The sequence below is a fragment of the Mixophyes fleayi genome, chromosome 4 (genome assembly GCF_038048845.1).
Source record: "Mixophyes fleayi isolate aMixFle1 chromosome 4, aMixFle1.hap1, whole genome shotgun sequence".
Classification (NCBI taxonomy): Eukaryota; Metazoa; Chordata; class Amphibia; order Anura; family Limnodynastidae; genus Mixophyes; species Mixophyes fleayi.
The window spans coordinates 214,249,405-214,270,024 of NC_134405.1; the positions used below are offsets into that span (position 1 = coordinate 214,249,405).

General features: G+C 42.6%; 1 protein-coding gene across 1 annotated transcript in view; it reads right to left on the minus strand.

Annotated features, from left to right (window-relative positions):
• Positions 1–7,237: 7,237 nt before the first annotated feature.
• LTA4H (leukotriene A4 hydrolase) overlaps positions 7,238–20,620 on the minus strand; it is a 39,351-nt gene continuing 25,968 nt past the window's right edge. Inside the window, exons 13-19 of the mRNA XM_075209323.1 lie at positions 19,836–19,939; positions 19,595–19,665; positions 10,896–10,950; positions 10,704–10,799; positions 9,483–9,565; positions 8,202–8,306; positions 7,238–7,550 (exon numbers count right to left, since the gene is read on the minus strand). Coding sequence (XP_075065424.1) covers positions 7,430–7,550; positions 8,202–8,306; positions 9,483–9,565; positions 10,704–10,799; positions 10,896–10,950; positions 19,595–19,665; positions 19,836–19,939 — 635 coding nt within the window. The 3' untranslated portion in view covers positions 7,238–7,429. The remainder of the gene's footprint in view (positions 7,551–8,201; positions 8,307–9,482; positions 9,566–10,703; positions 10,800–10,895; positions 10,951–19,594; positions 19,666–19,835; positions 19,940–20,620) is intronic.

Here is a 20,620-nt window from a genome sequence, read left to right on the forward strand (position 1 = left end):
AATACGTTAGGATGGAGCAAAACTTGTTTTGGGGCTCGTGGGAGCCATAGGACAGATACAGAAGACCATAAAACCAGTGTCTTGGCCTCAATGCGGATCCACATTCTAGGGGAGTTGGAGCAACACCACATGGAACATTGAGTAAGATGAGCAGAAAGATTGTAGCGTCTAAAGTTAGGAATGCCTAGGCCGCCACCCCATGAGGACCTCTGCAGAACTTTCAAGCGAACTCAAGGACGATTACCCGAGCAAATAAATTGGGAGGTTGTGAATCAGAGAAATTTGAACACATAGGAAGGGACGAAGATAGGGAGGTTCTGAAATAGGTTGAGCAACCTAGGGAGAGGTTCATTTTGATTGTGAAACCTATCCATGAGATCAAACATCGGGACCATGTGTTTAGGTCGAAATTTACTTGAAAAAGTAGGCGGGGGAAATTAGCTTGGAAGAGTTGATGGTTTCTTTTAGTAATATAAACTCCAAGATATTTTATTTTTTGGAGATGCCACTTAAACGGAAAAATTTGTTCTAAGCGAGACTTATCAGATCCAAATATGTAAAAGTCCAGGACCTCAGTTCTATTTGTGCTGATCTTATAGCTAGAAGAAAAAAATCCATATATATCAAGATCGGAAAAAGGAAGGGGAGAGAAGTGGTCGGGTTGGCCACAGTGAGTAGAACATCATCAGCGTAGAGCGCCAACTTGTGCTCCGTAGAACCCACTTTAATACCAGAGATCTGTGGATTAGCATGGATGGAGGAAATTTTACCAGTGTGGATAGAGTGGATCAAATAAATGGTCCTCCTGGTATTAACCGGGGCCTGCCTTCCCGGGATGAAACCGACCTGATCGAGATGAATGAGGGAAGGCAGGAGCGGGTTTAATCTATTGGCCAGTATTTTTGCGTAAAGCTTCAGACCAAAATTAAGAAGCGATAATCAGCCTGTAACTGTTGCATAAGGTATGATCCTTCCCTGGTTTTGGGATCACTATGATGTTAGCTTGGTTAGTGAAAGGGTCAAAAGAAGCACCCCTCGAAAATATTATTAAACAAAGTGGTCAAGTGGGGTTCAAGGACTTGCGCAAACTTTTTATAATATTGTGCAGTGAAACCATCTTGTCCTGGGGCTGAGGAAGTTTTAAGAGATTTGATGGCTACCAGGAATTCGTCTTGTGTAATAACAGAGTTCAGGAAAGAAAGCTGGGCTGTAGTGAGCTTGGGGTGGGGAGTATTGGCTAGGTATGCGCCCATGTTCTGTTCTAGAAGATCCCCACGTGGTGGAGGAGCAGGAAGGTTAAAGAATTGCATTAAAGTCTCCATCTATCTCCACTAGGTGTCCTAGTGGTATTCTCGCCATATGTTTAAATAGCATAGTGAAATAGGAACTATGTCCTTGGTTAGGGGCATAGACAGATACCAGGGTGACTGGGTTAGAATGGAGAGTGCCAGATACTATCAGAAAGCGTCCCTCTAGGTCTGTATATGTGGAAGAGTGGGAGAAAGGAACCTTGCTATGAATGAGTATTGTTACTCCTCTTTTTTTGCAGTCAGCAGAAGGAAAAAAAAAAAAGTCTGTGAAAACTGTTTACCGTGGAGTTGAGTGTGAATACCTGTCAGGTGGGTTTCTTGTAAGAAGACTATGTCCATCTTTTCACTCATACAGGCTCCCAGGACTATGGTACGTTTGCAGGGGGAGTTAAGCCCATTCACATTAATGGAGAGAAATTTCAACACCATATGTCATGCATGTAATTTTCAATGCCGATATCATACTGGGAGTTTCCTACTATATTATCCTCTATTTATTGTAATTTATTTATATGAATTTGCTGAGGATTAACTAATCATTTAATGATTTATGATATGAAATGTTTTATTTGATTTTATGGCTATTGCTGTTGACTTTATGTATTGAAGAGGTCATTTAAGATCTACATCCATTAGCTGATTATTTTGGACATGTTAAAAAGGTTTTTAGTTGTAAAACAACAATAAAATTGATATTACAAACAATTTATTCTGGTTTACATGATGCATAATACATAAATTCAAGGTTATATATAGACGTTCACACTATTAGTAAGGATCATTTCGTGGTCCATTTATGCATACATACCAGAAAATTAGTAGTTGTGCGTTCATTGACTTAGTTAATTTAGATATTTGAATTAAAACTACCATTCAAATATGTCTTTAAGGGAAGGATACCCTTCATATATGCTGCTATTGCACCTTCAGAAAGAGCACAGTCCATGACATACCTTCTGCCTTTAGACTCTTGTCTCTCGGGTACACCAGGAAGAAATGATTATGGCAGGACACTTCAATGTCATTGTTGATGCAGTCATAAACAGGTCATCCTCTCTGGCCCCAAACGCTGGCAGCTCTAAGTCTTGTAAATCCAAAAGTTTGGCATCTCTTCTCAACCACCACCTTCTATCTAACACCTGACGGGTTAGGGAACGCACATCTCGCGGTTACATGTTCTATTCCCTGGTTCATAAAACCTATTCATGGATAGACATGATCTTCGTTGGCTATGATGACTTTAAGCTCCGGGAAGCCCGATAGTGCGGTCCGACCACTCCCCCGTCACAGCCATCCTATCAGACAATCTCCCGCCCTTCTACATGGCGCCTTAATGACTCCATCGTCCATGACTCACAACAAGTATGGACTATTCTTGATGAGTACTTCCTTTTGAAATACCTTCCCGACATGTTCCCTGCAACCCTCTGGGAAGCCCATAAGGCGGTGTTGTGGGGACACCTTATTAGCATGGCCTCACAACTTAAGAAGTTATCTGCCTCTAAATGCTCCTCACTGGCCATCCAAGAATGACAATGCAAGCTATTACCGAACTAAACTACTTAGGGCACGATCCGACCTGAATTAGCTTTGAATCCACTGCCAAGGCCATAAAACGGCTAAAGCAGACATTTTACGAGAAGGAAGACAAGGCAGATAGAATTCTAGCAGCGTGGCTGTGAACCAAAGGCTTCCAAAACAACATGGCACTGAAATCTGCCTCAGGCTTCCCCATTCACAGCCCTAAGTCAACTGGCTGCAAATTTCAGAGATTTTATTCTAAACTATATAATCTTGACTGCCTAACCTGTGTGTGTCCACCCCTCTCCGACGCCATTTTCTGAATCGGGCAAAGCTCTCTAACCTATCTGCCATGCAACTAAATGAGGAAATCTCGTTGGATGAAATATTAGTGGCAATTAAAGCACAGAAGACCTTTAAAGCCCCCGGCCCAGATGGCTTCATTACAGCCTATTACAAGAAATTTTCCCAGAATTTAGTCCCTCCATCTCCACACCCTGTGAAACGTGGGGACCCCTTCCCTGATCTATCCTGGAGGCGTTCATTGTGGTTATCCATAAAGAAGGAAAAGACCCCTGCGATTGCTTCTTTTAATGTAGATATTGTTATATGCTAAAATATTGGCCACTTGCCTAAACAGGGTCCTTCCGGAACTTATCCATTAAGATCAGGTGGGATTTTTCAGGTCAGGGAGAACACCCGTTGGGCGATTGACCTGGTCCAGATCATTAACAATAGACTCCTGCCATGTTCCCATCGCTAGATGCAGAGAAGGAGTTTGACTGGATCTCATGGGTCTCCATGTTTCATGCTTTGAAGGCATGCGTCTTCTTGGCTGAATTCTTAGCCAAGGTATCTGCACCCCTTGTTTTCGTTCTAATCATAGACCCTTGGCACGGATCGTCCGGCAGCTGGCTGCGATACAGGGTGTGGAGGTGGGGCTTCAGGAATTGAAGATCTCCCTCTTTGCTGATATCCTCCTCTCCCTCACAGACCCCCATTCTTTGCCTTCCCTGTCAGGCTACAAGATTCACTTTTCTAAGTCCGAGGCCCTGTTCCTCCATGCTCCCTCTCCCCTAAAAATCCACACGCATGCTTGCTTTGTCCTGTAGTGGCATAAGGTCATATATCTTGGCGTATATATCGCCTCCACCTGTGACCAGCTCTATCAGGAAAAATTCCTGGCAGAACTATACTATATCGTGGCTGGGGAGGATCATAGCTGTCAAGATGAACCTGATCCCCAAACTCCTGTATCTGTTCCAGACCCTCCCAGAGTACCTGACTATATTTCGGGACTTGTATTTCTCATTTTTGAAATTTGTCAGGGAGGGCAAACTTCCAAGAACCTCTGTGTCTGTCCTTAAGAAGCCTGGGGAGGCAGAGGCTTCCCGGATATCAAGTTCTTTTATGTGGCATCCCACTTGAGCCAAGTTCCAGTCACCTACCACCCCATTCACAATATAGCATGGGTGGACATAGAGACACAGGGGTTCACCTTCTAGTTTACCTTTGGGTTGTCCTGTTGCCTCCTCCCTACAATCTCTCATATAAGGCCTATTGCTCTGGGACACATGCCAGCTCAGATACACACTGTCCACCCTTGTCTCACCCCCTGACCTCTCTCTGGAACAACCCCCATTTTCCCCCTGGGATTTCCTCCCCATACTCTAAGCAATGAATCAGCTATAAGTTATGTGCCTTCTATGATCTGGCTGTTAATGGAATCTGGACCTCCAACTCTGAGGTCCTCCAATATCGAACCCTTACATCTGTTTTTCTTCAATTTTTTTCAGGTCTGTCACGTCACCTCAACCCTATCTATAATTGGCTGTGAGACCACGTTTGATTCCCAAGGGTGCCACAAGAGGGAATGGGACAGAGACTTGTCCCCCCTGGCTGAATCCTGCTAGGAGGAGGTCAGAGAGGGGAATCGCCAAAATCTTGATCTCCACTCAAATCACGGAGACGGCCTACAAATTGTACTATACACCTGACGAAATGTTCCTTACGGCCACTTCAAGCTGCTGGCAGAACTGTGGTCCGAGAGGTACGATGCTAAACTTCTGGTGAACTTGCCCGCACATCATCCCATTTTGGAACGTGGTCCTCTCTGTCATTAACTTTGTTTCTGACCAACAGGTATCTAAGGACTCCTAAACATTCCTTCTCTCTCAGCCCCTACCTCATGGAAGCACTTCCTCAAGTAAGCTGATCATCCATCTTTTAGAAGCTGCAAAATCCCTCATATCTAATTACTGGAAGAGCCCTAACCCACCCCCCCCCCCCCTCCCCAGTTGATGTTGATGATAGTTTTAACTGCTGATGGTGGTCCTCCCTACATCTGTAAATTTACTGCTTGACCTCTTTTGGAACCAGTACTAGTACCCTGTGTGTCTGCCCTCCCCACACACACACACTTTTGTGCATGACAAAATTAACAGGCAACACCTGATGTATTCATTGTTTATTTAAAGAGGGAACATCAAGAGACAAAACATTTTAAAAAAAATAAATTGGGTAACGTGGTGTTAACCTGGGGGTATATGTATCAAGCTGAGAGTTTTCCAGCAGGTTTGAAAAACCAATCAGATTCTAGCTATCATTTGGTTAGTACATTCTACAAAATGATAGCTAGAATCTGATTGGTTGCTATAGGCAACATCTCCACTTTTCAAACTCGCTGGAAAACTCTCAGCTTGATACATTTACCCCCTGAACTGGATATGATGTGGTAACACTTCAACATTCTTAACTTTCTTCATGATGGATGGTCTTACCAAGGGTCTTGCTATTAAAATTCTGAAGATCCAGGTATCTACACTTGGGGGCAATTATTGGGACACCAGACTGGTATCTGATGAAAGTGTACTCCTACATAGCAGATGTTACAGCTTTAACATACATAAATGGTATAGGTAATGTAAATAAAGTGCACTGTTAAAGTCCTCTTATAGGATGAAGCACAGTAGATTAAGCTGCCACATACTCTATTGTCTCTACCAATAAATATTGTTCGACTCAATTAATGTTGTTTCAATGCACAGAGACTTAATAGCAAAATATAGCAGAATTACAGCAACCATGATGATGTATAAGAAGGTATAACAAAATATAAGATATAACCGAATACTTTACACATAGCATACTGGAGTCCAGATATCAGCCATCAGTCCTGAAGTCTGAGTTAGCAAAGAGAGTGAATGATACTGTCCAGTGGCTTTTTATGCAGTTTGAGTTAACAAATACAGTGATGTCACAATGTACAAAAAGATAAATTAAGGTCTTTCTTCCTTTTTTTCCATGGGCTGCATACAGTATTATAGAGTATCAATCTTTTAACTCATATTTAGCGATCACCTAGTCACCGATACCAGATTTCTTCTGGTGAATCAAGAAATACTACAAGACCAAACACCATACATTTCCCTGGGCCTAAACTATAAATACCCCTAAAAGGTTATTTATACAAAGATAAATTTACAATAAGTCTTACTAATAAACCGATGCGAGTTGGAACTTTATTAAATGTGTACTATTTACAAATGCAAGTGTATTTTGCTATATCTGCAATTGCGATTGTATAAATTAACCCTTTTACGCTGTAGTGTACCAATCGCACGTAAATCACTGCAATCATTATTTAATAATTGAAATGAATTCATCATTTCCAATTATTACCAATTATTCAACTTCAACATAAGTTGAGCCTGATTTTATCTACTCTTTGGTACCAGTCACCCCTACCTTTATACTTTCATATTATAATTACTACACTGTGTTGGGGCACCCCCTTTTTTTTGGGTGTGTGATTTCTAGTAAATATAGCTTGCTTATTTTATATCAAGGGTATATGTTCACATTAACTGAGCAAATATTTATCCACAATGCATGGTAAATAACTGACATAATAACTATAAATTTGGATACACTAACATCTTATCTCACTAGGGAATCCCATATGGAGCTGGTTGTCATTATGGCAGGTGGACCCCAAGCTGTAGGTTCCCCTGCTATAGACCCACCAGCCACAGCCTAGTGCTGGTTTTAGTAAAGTTGGAGGGACTTCATGATTTTTGTCCCCCTCCCCTGATTTTGCTAGTACCAGCCTAGGCTGTATGCACTAGGGTTAGTGTGTTTGTACCTGTCAACAGATATCAGCTCAGTCTCCATATCATACCCACCCTTCTCTACACCATATCAATAATCTTTCTTGGATTTAGTTATTCTAAATAGTAATGCTAAGCACAGGTCAAATAGCCTGAAGTACACATCCAGTCACTTCAAAAGTAAATACTATGGTAAGACATGTATGCCATACAAGCACATATTAAATCCAGATTTTTTTTTTTTTTTTTAAAAAGTACAAATTGGCAAAAAGTACAAAATAGACACATGGTCTTCAAAAGGTTTCAGCTTTGCCTTTTTATTGTGGCGTTCAGCATGGAAAGCATATCCTAAAGTTGTTTTGTTTAAGCAAACAAATCTTGGGTTTTACACAGTTAAAACTTTAGATGAAGGCAAGGTGTTCATGGAAGGTTTAACCTCCGTTTACATCCCTAAACTATATTGGATGTATTATATAAATGTATTCATCATTAGGCATCAACATGTAGGTCTTTCGCCACCAGCATTTCTGTCACTGGGTGCATGAAGGATCTGTTCTTTAGAAAAGTACTAACTGCTTGATCCCGAGCTTTGTCAAAGTTATACAGGTCCCTACAAAGTAAAACACATACATTGATAAGTAGTGCCGTGCTCAGATACAAAACACATGCTGCAATGTCATTTTTGTTTACTATAAAAAAAAAAAAAAAGCAACAATTCAGCCAACAGTTCAGTAATTACTTTTTTCATTGAAATATAAAAATGTTTAATAGACCTCACAATTCAACTGATAGCTCTACATAGCCATATATCTACAAGCAATAAGGAGAATACTTTCGTCTTTTCCAGCTACAATAGTAAAATCTGTGAGTCATATGACTAAATTGGGGATGAGTGGTGAATAGAATTACTTTACTAGCAAAACACTGTAATGTAGCAGCAGTGGGTGGTTGCCAGTAACGTAAGCAATCGGGTATTTTGTAGCACTTTCCAGCGAAATATAAATGAACAAAATCTTCACTGCAAGAACATAAAAGGGTTAGAAATAGAACATTGCATTTTTTTTTCCATATTCATCCAACCCTTAGATGTAAAAACATTGTAAAATAATGCATAAGTCTAATGGTTTTTAATGCAGAACAGTTTGACAAAATCAAGCAGTGAAACGTAATGGCTCCGAGTAGTATTTTGGCTATGAAATAAGATCTTCATGCAGAAACATCGTAAATTGTATCAAGTTAATGAACATCCAATAAGTCTTACCGATACAAAGGGCGAGTAAATTTCATCCGTCCCTGCTCTGTTGCCATTTTTAAAGCCAATGGGATCACTTTTTCCCATTTAGCACGAATACAGAGACGCAGCCACCTGCAAATTATAATACATTAAGGTAACTTTACACAACCCAATTATGTAAATAATCTAAAGTCATATTCCACAGGCTAGGGGAGCTAATACAGAAGACCAACATAGGAGATAAGTGATTAGAAGGAGCCGAAAACTACAGTAATATTTAATAAAAATTGTTTGAAGTTCAGAACAATGAATTTTATGATTCCCCTTTATTATACCCCTTTCACACTGCCTCCAAACCCCGGGTCAAGGCTTCAGTGTGAAAGGGTTCAGGTCTAATTCCCAGGTCGACTGACCCAAAAATTAGACAGGGGTCTTTTGGTGAGATTTTTCCCGAGTCCGACCCAGGTCACCTCCAGTCTGAATGGCGAGACCCACTGAAAAGTATTGACAGGGAGAAACTAAAAAACAAAAAAAACAAAACAATCAGAGCTCCTCTTGTGACCTAGGCAGAACAGTGTTCAGTGTAAACACGGTCTACCCGGGTATTTGTCAGGGACGGAGGCTCTGCCCCCCAGCAATATCCCGGGTTCATATACCCAGGATATTGCCGGAGTGGTAATCTGAGAGTGGTATAACTGGGAGATGATGCTACTGACGCTAAATGAATTCCAAAATATAGTACACTTTTCTATTGATTTAACAAAATACTTTCTAATCACCTGCAGATGACAAACCACGGTTCTAATTGGATGAAGTTTTACAAAATCTATATGTAAAATAGGTCATGTATGTAGGCTTACAGGCATACAGACATTAGTATTTCTATCTTTAAGCAGCTACTACCACCAGTTACTTAATCTCTCTCCACCGACTAGCATTGGTACGTGAAAAACTGAATCAGATGAAAGCCTCAAAAATATGAAGCAATCTTTTCAGACTGTCGTGATATTTCATAGGGACAAAAAGAAATTAGAAGAGGAAGTAATTTTAATTTTTTGGGGAGGGGGGGGGGTTAACTTGTGGAGGTCTAAAAGCAGCATTCATGGGAACGCAGCCTCATGAATATTAGGCTTTAAAGTACCTAAGGGATATTGCCAATTCCTAGTTCACTAATGATGTAATACACATTTTGCATTCATTTTCTATAGAAAGCCATTTTGGAGACTGTATCTGCAGTATAATGTTTATACTGAATGTGGACTTGTACTTCAACACAATTATCTTGTTAACTGTCCTTGTCTTACATACCTGAATAGAATTTCAGAGTTCTTTACTTCATTGAAGTTGTACGCCTCTTGCATACGGGTAACATGAGACACAGGTAATGGATCCTAAAACACAAATAAATCCATAATACCCATGTTCTGAGCAAACATTTAATACACCAATGCCAAAAGGTAAATATATAATCTCTATCTCTCTATATATCTATATTAGTTTTTCCTCCAAAACACACCTCTGGTTCCTGTATAGGAGCCTCTTCTGGAACTGCCCTAGCTAATTACTTCCTGTTTCTTTCTCTAAAGGGCTACGTTTAAAGAATGCGGACCAACTGCGGGACGTAAGGAAATCTTCCTAGCTTCCCGTTTAAAAGCTGTAGGTCTTAACTCAGATGGATAGCTAGGATAATTACTTTAGTGCCCATTACTAACCAATGCTAAGCCAATGGTGGATACACCAGTACAGCCTGCTGGGGATGGAATGTCTGGGCACCCCCACTTCCATCTCATTATTGTAGAGTATTTGGATAGCATCCATATTTAGCTTTACCTTGATGGTTAGAGTACGCCTTGTCATACAAATAGCTTCTCAGGTGTTCTTTTTTTGGGGACCTCTTTTATGAACATTTGTATAAATAAATTTATTTTAAATGTATAACATACATGTCAATGGACTTCACTATTGGTGTCACACCTGCATTTTGAAAGCAGCATTTTACACGTTAGTAAAAAGCAGATGTCTACCGTTCATTTGTAGCACTATAGTCTATGTTATCTGCTCTTTACTGGCACCCTAGCTGTTTCTGTAATGCTACATGTAGCCTAGCACCGGGTAGATTTATTAAAAAAAAAAAAAAAAAAAAAAGCATTAATTCGGTCCTATTGCAAAAAGAGAAAATTCTCCATCCTGTCACACACAGTCTGTAAAAAGGTATTGAAGTACAAAAACAGCATTTTCTCATGAAAAAGTCCCTACAATTTTAGGCTAATGGAAAGTTAAACTTTAACATACATTTGTGCACAATGTCAGTGGGCGTACCCTTCCTTTTTATTCAGCATGTATACTAGACTCCACAGAACAAGGAGGGAACACCTTTTATGGAAAGACTGGAAGACACGTTTGATCTTCAGTTAAATTCTGGATGCTTATTAATAGAAAATCAAAACCATACAACACATTTTCATAATAAAACATAACCGTTTATTGTAACCGCTAATCCTAACTTGTAGCAAACCGGGAGCATTTTACCTTGAGAAGCAAAAGTGTGAGGAACTCAATTTTCTGATGGGATGATAATTCTTTTACATCAGCTGCAGTGAAGGAGCTCAAGTCACTTTCCTTGGCCTAGAAAAACAAATATAATAGCATACTGTGAGTGATTATGCATTAGTTTCATTTCAAAATCCTTATAAAAGACAACTACATGCCAATATTACTTACCTGAAGCCATCTATTACTGAGTGCAATGCAGGCATTGGCCAGAGTCATGTCATACCTACAACATATATAAATAGGCTATTTTATACAAAACTAGTTTAAACAGTGGCGACATAGTAAAAAACAGTTTTAATAAGGTCAGTTGAAGTTTAAAATACTTGCTACTCACAAGAGAACGAAAATTACTGTGACATACTTCACATTCCGATATTAAACACTGCACTGTACCTCATTACTGACTCAAGGGAGAGATTGAAGAAAGTATTAGTTAATTTTGCTTCATTAATTGCAGTGCAACATCATCATCATCATGTGAGGGGGAAGAAAAAAAAATTAACAAATACGCTAACGGATAAAAAACGAAAATGCATATTCACAATCCAATCTAGTAGCACAAAGTTACACTTTTGATTGCTAGTGATAGTGAAAATTAAAAGGGGCCCATCTGTCGCAATTCTAGTATATGTTCCCTGGATAGCTAAATATCAATACAAAATTGATAAGGGTATTTAAAGAAGGGTACTTCATAGCATTATTAAATGCTCTATATAATAGATATTTGACTAAAACTGTTCTGCAGGTTTCTACAAGCATGTTAAAAAAAATGGTATTTTTATACTTACGTAAAATCCGTTTCTCTTAATCTGTTGGGGGACACCGGGACCCTGGGGTATAGAGTAGGACAGGCGAAACACTGGCACTTTAACTTTCAGTTAAAACAAAAGCTCTGGCTCCACCCCCTCTATACCCCACCTCCTGCTAGAGGCCAGTCTATGTTTAACCAAGCCCGCAGAAAGGGAGATAGAGAGAAACCAAAGAAAAGAGAATAAACTTAACACACAACATTCTCTTAACAATCAAACATGTCAAACAGAAGGAAAAACCAGAGCGTTTAAGGTGGGTACGTTGTGTCCCCCAACGGATTAAGAGAAACAGATTTTGCGTAAGTATAAAAATCACATTTTCTCTAACTTCCCTTGGGGAACACCGGGACTTTGAGGACATCCCAAAGCTGTCTCACGGGAGGGAACACTCAGAAGAAACGGCCCGAAGCACCTTTCTCCCAAAACTTGCATCCCTAGAGGCAAACACATTAAATCTGTAAAACTTTGTGAAAGTGTGTACAGAAGACCACGTGGCCGCTTTACACAATTGGTCACTGGAGGCACCATGACGTGCCGCCCAGGAAGCACTTACAGATCTTGTAGAATGCGCCCGTAGATTAATCAGGGACAGACTCCCCAGCCCCGTTGTAAGCCTGGCGGATAACAGCCGTAATCCACCTAGCAATGGTCACCTTAGAAGCTGGCCAGCCTCTTGTGAGCATCGTAAAGAATAAAAAGATCCTCAGTTTTACCAAACTTCTGAGATTTTTTAACGTAAATTCGCAAGGCACGATCAAGATAACGAATGGAGTCATCGTTATTGGAAGACGAGGAATCAGTTCGAGTCGGAATGACAATATCCTGATTCAAATGAAACTTAGATACAACTTTAGGAAGGAAGGAAGGCTTAGTTCGAAGAACTGCCCTATCCTCATGAAAAACCAGCAGAGGAGACTTGCAAGACAAAGCCTCAAGCTCTGAAACTCTGCGTGCCGTAGAAATGGCTAAAAGAAAAACCGTTTTCAAAGTAAGAAATTTGAAATCTACTGTATTTAAAGGCTGAAACAGCGGATGCTGTAAAGCCCTCAACACCAAATTCAAATCCTATGGCGGGAGTGGAGGAATATAAGGAGGTTGAACATGGAGAACACCCTGAATGAAAGTTTGCACATCAGGTATAACAGCAAGTTTTCTTTGAAAGAAAATTGAAAGAGCCGACACCTGACCCTTACAAGAACTGAGACGCAAACCTGCATCCAAGCCATCCTGCAAGAATTTAGGATAGATTTAGGATATCCCTTCTTTTCGCTCCAACCAATATATGTCCTCCAGACTCGATGATATATTTTGGCTGAAGCCGGCTTTCGAGCACAGAGCATGGTCTGAACCACCAGACTCGAAAAACCCTTAGCTCTTAAGATCCTGGCTTCAACAGCCACGCCGTAAAAGCCAGACGATGCAAACCTTGACGACAAAAGGGACCCTGGGTTAGTAGATCTGGGCGTATTGGCAACCGCCACGACCGACCTCCTGCCATGAAGAGTACGTCGGTGTACCAAGCCCTGCGAGGCCAATCCGGCGCTACTAGAAGCACTGGAACACCCTCTCTCTTCACCTTTTTCAGTACTCATGGAAGCATAGCTATCGGAGGAAAAAGGTACACTAAGCGGTACTTCCAAGGGACGGACATAGCGTCTACTGCGACTGCCCCCGGATCTCTTGCACGGGAACAGTAGCGGGGAACCTTGTGATTCAACCAAGATGCCATCATGTCGACATCTGGTTGACCCCATTTCACCACAAACTGTTGAAACACCACCGGATTGAGAGACCATTCCCCTGGATGCAGAGTCTGCCTGCTTAGGAAGTCTGCTTCCCAATTTTCTATTCCGGGAATGAAGACGGCAACGAGTGCCGAAACGTGAGCTTCAGCCCCCAGAAATATCCTGTGAGTCTCCCTCCTGGCCAAGGGACTCCTGATGCCGCCTTGATGGTTGAGATATGCCACTGCTGTGACATTGTCCGATTGGATCTTTACTGGCTTTCCCTGCAGCAAGTGTTGCGCACTTCTTAGAGTGTGAAACACTGCGCGCAGTTCCAAGACGTTTAATGGAAGCTTGGTGTCACGCGCCGTCCCTGTGTCGCGTCCTCCGCACAGGGACGGACCCTTATCTTTTCCCATAGACAGCCGGTTGCTAGGCAACCGGTCGTCACTTCCGGATCCCGGCAGCCGCGTGTTCCGTTGCTTTGCAACGGGACGCGATCCACAGTATCCGGCGGTGGTGTTCAGCGTCACCACCGCCGTAGGTAGTCCTGCCCCCTTTCCCTCCTTTAAAGCTCAGACTCTGGCACCTAATGAGTGCCAGAGTATTAGGTCTCACCCTAGCTCCAGCATTCCTGTGCAGTGACTCCTGTGTATTACCCGGCTTGTTTCTGACTCCCCCTATTCTGTGCTCCCTGTGAATTGACCTCTGCTTTGATTGACCATTCTCTCCTGCACTCCTGATACCTGCCCCGGCTAGCCCCTGACTACGGATTTGGATTCTCCCTGTGGCATCTCCTGATTTCTCGGTTCTGACCCGGCCTGTCTGACACCGCTTCCATCTATCGCTCACTGGTTGCTCTCTCTGAGGACTGCGTCCTGCGTGTCTCCCGCAGCTAAGACCATACTTCCTTGCGGGGGTTCCTGGCGAAGACCTGGGACACGTTAGACTCCGTGCCTCTTTGGTGAGTAGTGTCAAAACCAGTAAGCAAATACTCTGAGTTTGTGACACTTGGACTCTTTGCGAGTCCAAAGCCCCTGAAACTGAGCCTGAAGACATACAGCCCCCCAACCCCAAAGGCTGGCGTCTGTTATCAGAATCCAATTCCAAATTGAGAACAATCGGCCCCTGGTGAGATGCTGCCTGTGTAGCCACCAGATCAGCGACTGACGCGTCTGTGGAGACAGGCGAAAAACCTGACTCGCCAGATCGCGATGAGATTTGTTCCATTGCGACAGAAGTTCCAACTGAAACTGTCGTGCATGGAACTGAGCAAACTGTATCGCTTCGAATGACGATACCATCTTGCCCAGAAGCATCATTGCAAAATGAATGGAAGACAAGATGAAATCACATACAATAAAGCCCTTTCTTTGCACCTGATGATATTTTCACCACCGCTGACATGTAGTTCTATTGGGGTGCATATCTAAATATAAAACATAATGCTGACATAGTGTGATACAGTCTCAGAAATACATTAAGGGTTTCGTATGGGAAAGTTCGTGACTTTTTAGTAAGGGAACACCTTCCAGCACCATGTTGACAACGCCGTTGTCACCTCCCCCAAAGGGTTTCCGCTTACAAGATGTATGTGGAATAACTGCTCAATAGTGAATGCCCCGATGTATCTCCTCAGCATCGAATCACTTCAGCCTGTCATGTGTAACCACAATTCATCCAAATAATCCAATGAACTGTTTAGCATTTCGTACTCCCGAACCGTACATAAAATTGCATAAAAGAAAAAGGAAAGCAATCTAGTGCTTTAACTTTTATTTTGAAAACATATCCACAGTGTTTGGGTAACCGTACCAGAAACGAGGTGTAATCAAGCAGTGAATCTACAGGTAGTTAAGTCCCTCTCACGGACCGCCTCCTCCTTGCTTTCACTTCCTCCTCCGATTGGCTCCCAAGCATTAAAACGTATAAAACCAACGCGTTTCAACTTCTTCATGAAGTCTTTTTCAAGGTATAATTTCAAGTATCACATCAACGTCCTTTATAGTGTTCCTACTGATTGTTCCGCCTCCACCCCTTTTCCAAATGAATGGAAGGTCTCCTTGCCACCAACAGGGATTTCACCATCCTCTGTAAAGCTAGAATCTTGTCCTGAGGAAAGAATACCCGTCTCAGACGGGTATCGAATAGGAGACCCAGAAACACCATCCGCTGGGATGGGATCAACTTGGATTTTCTGAAATTGATAATCCAACCGTGCGACTCCAGGGTCTGGATTACTACCCGAATATGCAACAGAAGCTTCTGAGAAGAATCTGCCTTTAGAAGCAGATCGTCCAGGTAAGGGATGATTGTAATCCCCTTGGCCCTTAACAAAGCAGCCATAACTGGCATGATCTTGGTAAAGATTTCTGGAGCTGTGGCGAGACCGAACGGGAGAGCCTGAAATTGGAAGTGCTCTGACCGAACCGCAAACCTCAGCAGGGACTGATGACCCCTCCAAATAGGCACATTGAGATATGCATCCTTGATGTCTAGAGCCACCATAAATTCTCCCTGTTCCATGCCGAGAATGACCAAGCGTAAATATTCCATCTTGAAGCTGAGCACTCTGAACAGAGTGTTCAAAGCCTTTAGATTGAGAATCGGTCTGAACGAGCCATCTGGTTTTGTCACAAGAAAAAGATTGGAATAAAACCCCAAACCTTTTTGAGAATGAGGAACCGGAATAATCACTCCGGAAACAGAAGGGATTGAATCGCCTCTGTTAAAGTCAATCGCTTTCTCGGACATGACGGAAGCCCTGTGGTGAAGAACAGTCTGGGAGGAAGACCGAGCAGATCGATCTTGTAACCCTGGTTCACCACTCCCCGAATCCAGACATCGGTAGTGGACTGACACCACCGATCCCTGAACCACAGAAGACGGGCTCCCACCACTGACGACAGTGGAGGAGCAAAAACCCCATCATGCAGACTGTTGGTCTGCCGGCTTTGCAGCTGGACGTCGCGCAGACCAGGCTTGACGTCCCCGCTGCAATCCACCTCTAGGGGTGGATGGCTGACCTCTAGAGGATTGTCCTGAGGAATATTGTCCTCGAGACCTACCTGCGGAACGAAAGGCCCGAAATCTGGACATCCTCCGCTTGGGAACACTGACCGGGAGCAAAGTGCTCTTACCTCCTGTTGCTTGACTAATAAAGGAATCAAGCTGAGGTCCAAACAGAACACCTCCAGAAAAAGGAATGGACTCGAGAGCCTTTTTGGGCTCTACATCAGACTCCCAGGACTTTAGCCAAAGAGTCCGACGCGCTGCAGCTGCCAAAACAGAAATGCGCGCTCCAATCATCCCCGCTTCCATAGCAGCTTCTCCTAAATAATCCGTTGCCCTCTGAATCTGCTTCACTAAAGGAAGCAGTTCAGAGGATGGCCTGCCTGCCATTAAACCTTCTGACAATTGTTCCGACCAGCGATCAACAACATTGTTAACCCATGCTGATGCCAAAGCAGGCCTCAAAAAAAGCCCCCGCTTACACAAAAATGGACTTAAGAATGGTCTCAACCTTCCGGTTTGTACCATCTTTAAGAGTGCCCTGGTTAGGCAGAGGAATAGTAGTTACCTTTGCCAACCTCGCCACAGCTGCATCCACGTGAGGAAGCATCTCCCACTTAGAGAGAACTTCAGGGGGAAATGGATAAAACGACTGCAGTTGCTTAGTCACCTGAAACTTCCTGTCTGGGGAAGTCCAAGATTTCAACAGCAACTCCTCCAAATGGGGAGAGGCCGTAAAAACAATTTCCCTCTTTTTGCATCTTTCAAAAAGAGAGGATCCAGAAGCCTCAGGGACTTGTTCCTCAGGAATATCAAGTACCTGACGCACAGCCTGAATTGACTCCTCCACACTCTGATGATCTGGTGGAACCTCCTCCACCAGAGAAGCAGCATAGCATCTATGTCAGAGACCAGCGGTAACCCCCCCCTTTTCCTGGGAACCAAAATCAGCATCAGATTCATGTCCCAGAAGAGATGCCGCCACCTGCCTCCGCTTACGTGAGGAAGGCGGAGTGACCGACTGCATCATCCTCTCCAAGGAGGAAGAGATCGCTACCAGACCCTGTACTGAGGATGCAAGACCCTGCACCCAGGCTGGTTCTCCAGACTGCACTGGAGCAGCAACAGGCAAAGCCTGAACTAAGGAAGCAGAATCAGAAGATTGAGCAGCCTGAAACTGTACCTTCTGAGCAAGCAGTTCCACCGTATTAAATAGAGACCGAGCCCAAGCAGGCTCCTCCGTGTTTGAACAGACAGCAACTGTTTCATCCGGAGTAGTCTCCGTGGGCCTACAGGACACACACAGGGCCTGTGTTCCTGACTGCCCAGACGGTAACTTAACATGACATACAGCACAGGTGAAACTTAACATAGTAGCACCAGCCCTGCCACGTGTAGATTTTTCCCTCAGACATGTTCAAAGATGGGACAAAACAGTACAGTGAAATACACACAATACAGATAACAAGCAGCACACAAACTACAAGACAAAGTGAGCCTGCAATACAGCCAAAAGCTGTGTAAAAAATACAAAGGCTAGACACCACCCCCAACCCTTTACCTTACAGTATACAGGATAGAAAAGGGGAGAAGCAGGAGCTTTTGAAATGGCTGCCTATTCAGGTGTCTACACACGAGGAGTGAGAGACTACCATGGGGGAAGTGCAGAAGAGGAAAACACTCCCCCCCTCCCCCCTCCCCCAGCTCTGGACTGGCTATCGTCTGAGACTGACAAACACCTCAACCAATCCACAGCCTAGCAGGGCTCACTGAGACAGTGCCCATTTGCCTGACCCGGTTTCCTGATCTAAAAATAGAACCTTATCTCTACCCAATTAAAAAGACTGCTTTTAGTAAAAAACAGCCAGCTCAGGGAACACACTGAGAGAGTGTTTCACTTACCTGCTGCCAACCCTCCAGACGCAGTGTGTGCAGACAGCATGCTCTCTGTACATGGAGGACGGACCCCAGCCACCAACGACTGTGTCTGGCTCCATGGAGGGTTAATATTCGGCAGAGGGAGCAGGCAGACAAGGAGGACCTACACGGCACCTCCGCTCCCCCCTCCACCCGCAGACAGCGCACAGCCGTCCGTGCTGTACGCTCCACAGACCTCCCCCATCGCTGCCTTGCACTCTCTCCGCCGGCCGCAGCAGAGCAGAAACAAATTAACTGCAGCGGGGAAGCTGACTGACAGCCGACCACAGTCTTTGCTACACAGTAAAATAATAAAACTATAAAAAAACAAAACAAAAAAAAAAAAAAAAAAATTTAAAAACGCCGGGCACTTGAACTAGACTGGCCTCCAGCAGGAGGTGGGGTATAAAGGGGGTGGAGCCAGGTTTTTTTTTTTTTTAACTGAAAGTTAAAGTGCCAGCGTTTCGCCTGTCCTACTCTACACCCCAAGGTCCCGTTGTCCCCCAAGGGATGTTAGAGAAACACACAATGACAGTTTGTGTATTTAAAAAAAGAAAAGAAATTTCAAGGAAAAATCCATAAGCAATCTATAATAAAGTACCTGCCTACAATAAAAATTACAGAAATAGAGGAAATATTATTTCAGTACAACAGTGTATCCAAACCACCAGCAGGGGGAGTGGAGCTGGTCAACTTTGAGAAGATACGCCCTATAGCAGATATGGGGGAATGCTGCTTAATGTCAGAATACTCTTTAAAACCATGTGTGCAGTCCTCTATATTAGGGTGATGCTTTTTGCTTTTAATACCTTGCTAATGTTGTCTGAATATCACCACATGCAAGACACATTGGATATTTTTAGTTAGTTTTTAGACAAATTCTGCGTGCAGAATAGTGTCCTCTCCCAGTATGGTGCTGTACTGTTACATGTAGTTTGAACATTCGGTCTAAACAGAGCTCATTATATAGTTTCTTCTGCACACATGAAAACCTACAATGAGTTTCCAAGTGCATTATTTAGCAAAATATTTTTAATGTTTAGCATGCCCTCTTTCCCAGTCTTCTGTGATTGGGGCTCAGTGATCCCTTTCTAAAGTGGCTTTCCCTCCATCAGTGTAGATTTCTATATAGTGCATTGTCATGTTCTCACTTTTACTAAATCACATAGTCTCACTGCTTATTTACAGGCTTGATGCCTAGCTGCAACGCATCTTCCACAAATTAGGAGGAAGATGAACAGGGCAAGCAGAGCAGCCCTCTTTCTACCCAACGGGAACTCTTTCCAGGCTGATGTATTCCTTTAATATTGGTCATAGATATAGACATCCACTAGATGGCAGCAGAGTGTATTTTACCATGTCTGTTTACATGTACACAGAAGAGAACAAAACCCACACAACTTACTTTGGCTGCACTGGTGGCATACCAGGACTATGCATCCATCCGTTCCAATCAACTTGGTCAAGAATTGCCACCTACACAACAAGCATAAATACAAAAGATAAGACTAAAACATAGTACAGTGGCTACAATGTGAAACAAAACATTTTATTTATCTTTAAGTGCTAGATCACGACCTACAACTTTTAATATTCAAATGCTAAAAAAAAAATCTCAAGACAAAGAATTACATATATTTTCCGACCTTATCTTTGAAATATGAATACAAGAACTTCTTCCACTCATCTGTAGTTACACTCTTATAAGCAAACATCTGTATGTAAGTTTTCAAAAACCCCAAGAACACATCTGGAAGAAAAAATAAAAAGTATTTTGTAATTGAAATACATTTATAAAAACTGAAGCTGGCCTACATTATTTGTTTGACAGATAAATATTTTCTATCTCCCGTTATTACCAGAGATTCTGAAAATAATCAAGAAACCTAATCCAGCGCTTTTCTAACAGAATTTCCCAAGGAACTTGCTTGATAACTAAATTCTAGGTTCTACATCATAGTATTGTTTGCTCCTACAGGAAATGTTGATCTCCTCTTCATATCAGGATTAGTGGATCATCATCAAGATGTGGAAACTCATCACTGTATTGATAATGAGATTCCTGTGTTGTTGACACGTTAACAAATCTGGATTTATAATCACATAAGTGTGATGTGCGGTGTATGTGTTGTTCCACTGCAGGACAAATAAGGAGAACCTGCTGCTTACGCATAGATGAAGCAGCTATTTTGGGATTGAAACAATACCTACATGAGACTGCAGACACGTCATGACCAATATTCATGAAGCAGAGACTCTTTTAGCGCATTTGATAAATTGCATACTCATGGATAACTGCCAGCCTAAAAAATATCTATCTAGATATCTGTTGTAGAAAAGGATGAAGTGCTTCATGGTTTGCAAAAAAAAAAATAATAATTCCATCTGGGGGACAATGCTACCATGGGGTTGTAGCTGGGGAGTGTGGAGT